This window comes from Charadrius vociferus, unplaced genomic scaffold (genome assembly GCF_000708025.1).
Source record: "Charadrius vociferus isolate BGI_N301 unplaced genomic scaffold, ASM70802v2 scaffold489, whole genome shotgun sequence".
Taxonomy (NCBI): Eukaryota; Metazoa; Chordata; class Aves; order Charadriiformes; family Charadriidae; genus Charadrius; species Charadrius vociferus.
In genome coordinates, this window is record NW_009650077.1 from 9247 (window position 1) to 15347 (window position 6101).

General features: G+C 59.0%; 1 protein-coding gene across 1 annotated transcript in view; it reads left to right on the forward strand.

Annotated features, from left to right (window-relative positions):
• IQGAP3 (IQ motif containing GTPase activating protein 3) overlaps nt 1–5988 on the forward strand; it is a 15129-nt gene extending 9141 nt beyond the window's left edge. Inside the window, exons 16-31 of the mRNA XM_009892068.1 lie at nt 14–222; nt 489–641; nt 749–912; nt 1077–1301; nt 1388–1528; nt 2035–2119; nt 2403–2635; nt 2725–2857; nt 3166–3268; nt 3427–3571; nt 3736–3823; nt 4452–4664; nt 4766–4932; nt 5090–5191; nt 5485–5593; nt 5875–5988. Of these exons, the coding sequence (XP_009890370.1) occupies nt 14–222; nt 489–641; nt 749–912; nt 1077–1301; nt 1388–1528; nt 2035–2119; nt 2403–2635; nt 2725–2857; nt 3166–3268; nt 3427–3571; nt 3736–3823; nt 4452–4664; nt 4766–4932; nt 5090–5191; nt 5485–5593; nt 5875–5988 (2384 nt within the window). The remainder of the gene's footprint in view (nt 1–13; nt 223–488; nt 642–748; nt 913–1076; nt 1302–1387; nt 1529–2034; nt 2120–2402; nt 2636–2724; nt 2858–3165; nt 3269–3426; nt 3572–3735; nt 3824–4451; nt 4665–4765; nt 4933–5089; nt 5192–5484; nt 5594–5874) is intronic.
• Nucleotides 5989–6101: the final 113 nt, after the last annotated feature.

The window sequence follows — 6101 nt, forward strand, 5'->3', positions numbered from 1 at the left end:
TGCCTCCCTGCAGTCCACGCCAGGAGCCCGCCGCTGAGCATCGTCCGGCGCTTCATCCACTTGCTGGAGCAGAGCCAGCACGACTTCTGGGAGGAGTCGGAGGTGCTGCGGCTGCAGGAGGAGGTGGTGAAGAGGATCCGCGCCAGCCGGCAGCTGGAGAGCGACCTGGACCTCATGGACATCAAGATCGGGCTGTTGGTCAAGAACAGGATCACGCTGCAGGTGGGGATGGCGGCGGCAGCGGGGGGATGATCTCGGCCTCCTCATGCGGCTCTACCGCGGTGCCCAAACCCGTTCAGCCAACGCAGAGGTGGTCCTCCCCTCCTTGGCATCACGGCTTGAACTTCTCTCCGCTTCACTTTTGAAGTGGTTGAAGGTGTTGAGAAGCATTGAGGTGCCTCTGACTCCCTTTCCCCAGAAGCTGGGCTGAATGCTGGAGCTTGCCGGCAGTCCCCAACGCTTCTCTCTCCTTGCCTGCACGGCTCCAGGAGGTGGTCTCCCACTGCAAGAAGCTGACCAAGAAGAACAAAGAGCAGCTCTCGGAGATGATGTGCATAGACAAGCAGAAGGGGCTCAAGTCGCTCAGCAAGGAGAAGCGGCAGAAGCTGGAGGCCTACCAGCACCTCTTCTACCTGCTGCAGGTGGGGCTGGTGGGGTTCTGCTGTGTCCACTGCAGCTGGGGGAGCGGGTTGGGGACTCTGCCACCCCACGACACTCGGGGTTAGCTTGGTGTTCCTCCTCCCTGCAGACCCAGCCTATGTACTTGGCCAGGCTGATCTTCCAGATGCCCCAGAACAAGTCTACCAAATTCATGGAGTCGGTGATCTTTACACTTTACAACTATGCATCCAACCCACGGGAGGCTTACCTGCTGCTCCAGCTCTTCAAAGCGGCGCTGCAGGAGGAGATCAGGTGGGTGGCCGTGGGTGCCCCAGTTTGGGGACAGGTCTGGGAAAAGGCTGGACCAGGGGCATCATCTTGGGTGCAGTCATCTCCTCTGGCTGCTGCCTCCTGCGTTGGAGAACAAACATACTGGCCTATGCCCTTCATCCCATCCAGCCTGTCTCTCACCCCAGGTCCAAGGTGGACCATGTCCATGACATCCTGACGGGGAATGCCACGGTGATCCGGCTGGTGGTCAGCTTCTATCGCAACGCGCGTGGCCAGAATGCCCTACGGCAGATCCTTGGTGGCCCGGTGCAGGAGGTCCTGCAGGACAAGAGCCTCAGCATCCGCACCGATCCTGTGGACATCTACAAGGCCTGGATCAACCAGACCGAGTCGCAGAGTGGGCAGAGAAGGTCAGGCCCTGGGCAAGGAGGCTTAGCCTGATCACAGCGTGACAGGCACTGGGATGGTGATGGGGGACCTTGTCTTCCACCCACAGCAAGCTCCCGTACGAGGTCAGCCCTGAGCAGGCTCTCAGCCACCCCGAGGTCCAAAGGCGGCTGGATATTTCTATCCGCAACCTCCTTGCGATGACAGACAAGTTTGTTTCTGCCATCACCTCTTCTGTCGACAAGATCCCGTACGTATCTGGCTGGTTTGCGTGCACATCCCTGCAGCGCTGTCGGTTTGAAGGTAGCTTCCGCAAGGCCTTAGAAAGGAAGGTTGGGTGATGGGGGGCTTCCCGGCCCCTCAGCTGCTGCAGGACTGAGTTACTGCGTTGTCAACAAGGGGAAATCCAAAGATCAACAGGCACTGCTGCTTCTGCTCCTTCAGCAACGCCCCGGTGGGCTGACTCTTCTCACTCCGTTTCCGAGCTCTTTGCTAGCAGTGTTGAGGTGTCTGCAAGGAAGAAGCTGAGCTTTGTGGGGTGATCTTGGAGGATGAAGGCTTCCTCCAGGGATGTCTGGGCTGGCAACAGGGAACGGGAGGGAGCTGAAGGATGCTTCAGTTGCTAACTTCTTCTACGGGCTCCTCCATCACCCAAGGCTGGGGCCATCTTGGGTGATGGGTAGTAGGGATGGGGCAGGGTGGGCGAGCCTGGTGCTGCCCCACATGCTGATGGATCTCTCCCTGCCCTCTCTTCAGCTATGGGATGCGCTACGTGGCCAAAATCCTGAGGACCTCCTTGGCTGAGAAATTCCCCAAGGCCTCGGTGGAGGAGATCGACAAGGTACCCCAGGGCTGGGGGGTCTGGAAGGCTTGGTGGGGTTCAACCGTGTGTGCGTGTGAAGGGCCAGTATCCCTCCACAGAAGGTCAAGTTCTCTTGACTTAAAAATGCCTTCAAGTCAACTTTTTCTTGAGTCACTAAGGAAATGCCAATGGTGGGCTCTTGTCTGTGCTGCCCTCCCCTCTGGGAGGGTCCCACCAGGCAGTGCAGGGACAGAACAACCTTCCCTGCTGAGCTGCCACCAGCCTGCGTGCTCCTCGACACCCAGCCTGTCTTGTGCCCTAGATTGTGGGGAACCTGCTCTACTACCGCTTCATGAACCCTGCCGTGGTGGCCCCTGATGGCTTCGACATCGTGGACATCTCTGCCGGGGTGACCCTGCATCCCGACCACCGCCGCAGCCTGGGCTTCATCGCCAAAGTGCTGCAACACGCGGCTGCCCACAAGGCCTTCGATGGGGAGAATGCGCATCTCTGTGGGGTGAACCAGTACCTGGAGGACACCCACAACAAGTTCAGGTGGGCACCAGTGTGGCATCGGGGTGGCAGGGCAGCTACGAGCTGGCGGCAGGGTTTTTGGGGCTGACCGAAGAGGTCTCTCTCTGCAGGAGGTTCATCTCTGCTGCTTGCTGTGTCCCAGAGCCAGAAGAGAGGTTTAATATGGATGAGTACTCGGAGATGGTGGCGGTGGCCAAACCGGTCATCTACATCACAGTGGGGGAGCTCATCAACACGCACAAGGTAAGGGCATAAAACTCATTCACAAACATGCAGGCTCCATTTCTTCTGCTCCCACCTCCTGGGCTCTCTGCTGTGCTTCATCACGTTCCTCTGTATCCCACCACCAGCACAGCTCCTCTTGGCTTTTGGTTTTCTTTTCCTTTTTAAGCGAGCAAATAATCCAGATTCTGCTTGTCCTTCCCTGAACCTCAGCACTCTGCAGTCCCCTTCTGGGCTGCAAAGGGCGTTGTGTCCTTCCCAACTGGCCTTCGCTCCCTGTTTCTTTGCATGTTCCTTTGCCACTGACTCTCCTCCCTCACACCGTCCAGCTCCTGCTCGAGCACCAGGACTGCATCGCGCCGTGCCACGGAGACCCCCTGCATGAGCTTCTGGAAGATCTCGATGAGCTTCCTACGGTCCAGTCCCTTGTTGGTAGGTAGAGCTTTGGGTCCCACCACCCAACCCGGCAGGAGGAGGATGGAGATCAGGATGGTTTCCTTGCACGAAGCTCTAGCTGCGTTGCTTTGGGCATGGGAAAGCCAACCCTCTTGAGTCGCATGTGGCTACTTGGGCTCTCTCTGCCCTCGCAGGGGAGAGCGTTGCCAGCCCAGTGGACAGCAGTGCCGAGCAGGCGCTCTCCCAGCTCAGCAAGATGGAGATCTCCCTCACCCTCACCAGCAAGCTGGTGCCGGCGGCCAGCAGCGAGGAGAGCGATGCGAGGAGTTTGCTGCTGAGGTGAGGATGGGCTCGGTTGGCTTCTGGGGAGCTTCCTGGGGGTTGGGATGCCAGCTGGGATGCTCGAGGAGGGCAAGAAACCCTTGGGAGGCAACTAAATAATGTGCTGCTCTGGTGGAGGAGGGTGATGGTCCAGATGCCTGAGCTCTCCCTCTGGTCTCCAGCACCAAGCAGATGCTGGTGGATGTGATCCAGTCCCAACCAGGAGATTCCCTTCCGGAGATCCTGTGGACCCGGGCCTCGGAGCACGAGGTGGGATGCGTGAGGCTGCTGCTGGGGATGAGCTGAAAAAACTTCTTGGGCAAATGGCAAACAAGTCCTCAGTGAAAAGCTGCCCTGCTCCTCTCAAAGGCTTGGCTGCTACACTTGTGCTCCAGCCGTGGGTGGGCTCCGTGCACGTGTTTTGGGCCAGGAGAGACTCATATCAAAGTGTGTGTGTGTGTGAGGGGGGTTTGACTGCTCCATCTCCTCATGTCCTGTTCTGTCTGTGTGCCAGGCTCGAGCCCAGAGGAGGCCCCGGAGATGCTGGGAGAGCTCAGAGCCCCTTCCAGTGCCTAAAGGGGCTCCAGGAGAGCTGGGGGGGACTCTGGATCAGGGAGGGGAGCCGTGGGACGAGGGGGAACGCTTTGACACTGACAGAGGGGAGATTGAGGTGCGATCTGGGGAAGAAATTGTTGGCTGTGCGGGTGGTGATCCCCTGGGGCAGGTTGCCCCGAGCAGCTGTGGCTGCCCCATCCCTGGAGGTGTTCAAGGCCAGGTTGAACGGGGCTTGGAGCAACCTGGGCTGGGGGGAGGTGGCCCTGCCCAGGGCAGGGGGTGGCACTGGATGGTCTTCAAAGGTCCCTTTCCACCCAAACCATTCTGTGATTCTTGTCCCTAGGAAGCCTCCCACGACCGTCTCATGCACAGGCGAGCGCTGCGGGACGCCCAGACCCCTGCCAAGCTGAAACGCAACCGCTCCCTGGCTGCCAACAGCCAACTGTCCATGGAGGAGAAGAAGCGCAAGATCATCCGTAACCTGCGGTGCTTGGAGAGCCTGGGGCTGGTGGATTCTACCCATCAGTACCAGGAGCTCATCAACGAGCTGGCTAAGGTGTGTGGGGGGGACACCTCTCTAAACCCACCTGACATCCTGCTCTGGTAAAGCTCAGAATGACTTATATCGGCTTTCTCGGACGGCTTCGTTTCCTCCAGGACATCCGCAACCAGAGGCGGTACCGGCAGCACCGCAAAGGGGAGCTCCTGAAGCTGAGACAGACCCTGCAGGGCCTCAACGCCAAGACCTTGTTTTACGAGGAGCAAATTGATTATTACAACCAGTACATCAAGACCTGCCTCGACAACCTGGCAGCCAGCAACAAGTACGTTTCCTTAATAGAAGCCGATATTTTTTTAGAAAAAAAAAAAAAAATATATTTTTTATCATTGCTATCTGGATGTGGTGAGTGCTGGAGATGTTGGGGGTCCCAAGGTGTGGCTGGAGCCCAGCTCTGAGCGTGGTGGTCCCTTCTCTTCAAGGGTCAGCGGGAAGAACAAGAAGCTGCCGTCGCTGCACTACACGGCGGCGCGGCTGTTCGAGAAGGGGGTGCTGCTGGAGATCGAGGACTTGCCGCTCAGCCAGTACGTACCCCCTGGTGCGGTGGGATGAGCTATGGCAGAGCAAAGCTTGGGTGGGTAGAGGAAAATAGCCCGGGAGGAGGGTGCATGTGGGCCCACCATCGTCCCCCCACCCAAACATGGGGTGAGTTGTTTTGAGTATCGCCAGGAGAACGGTGGGGAAGTTGGGATTTGGAAGGGGGGTTTGGCCTCGTGTGTGCCATGGGGGTTACGCTGGGTGGGTGACCTTCTCCTTGGTTGAGTTTAAAGCCGCATTTAAAGTCCCTTTTTGGTAGCGAGCGGCTCCTTCCCTTCAGGTTCAGGAACGTGATTTTCGACATCGTCCCCTGCGAGGAAGCGGGCAGGTTCCAGGTGAAAGCCAAATTCATGGGGATCGACATGGAGCGGTTCCAACTGCACTACCAGGTGGGGGACCCCATCCTGGGGCTGCCGGGGCAGCCTGGGGGTGCCGGGGGTGGATGGTGTCCCCACACCCGGCTGGTTTCGGGGGGACGGGATGGGACTCGGAGCCTGTGGGAAGCCCTACCCCAGGTTGGGGACAGCCTCACCGAGCATGTCCCTGACGCAAAGCCAGCTCCGTTCTGGCTCCCCTCTCTCCTGGGGGATGCTGCAGCTGGGTGGGATAGAGGGGGTGGGACAGCCCCCACGGTGGGGGCTGGCATCGGTGACGGTCCCCTCTCCCGCAGGACCTGCTGCAGCTGCAGTACGAGGGCGTAGCCGTCATGAAGATGTTCGATAAGGCCAAGGTCAACGTCAACCTGCTCATTTTCCTCCTCAACAAGAAGTTCTTCAAGAAGTAACAGGGGTGGGGAGGGCTGCGGGGGGTGATGCCGCGGGGTCGGTGTCCCTGTGGCCGGCGTGTCCCCGTGGCGGGGAGAGCGGCTGCTTGCAATGAAGCTTCCTGTCCGGCTGC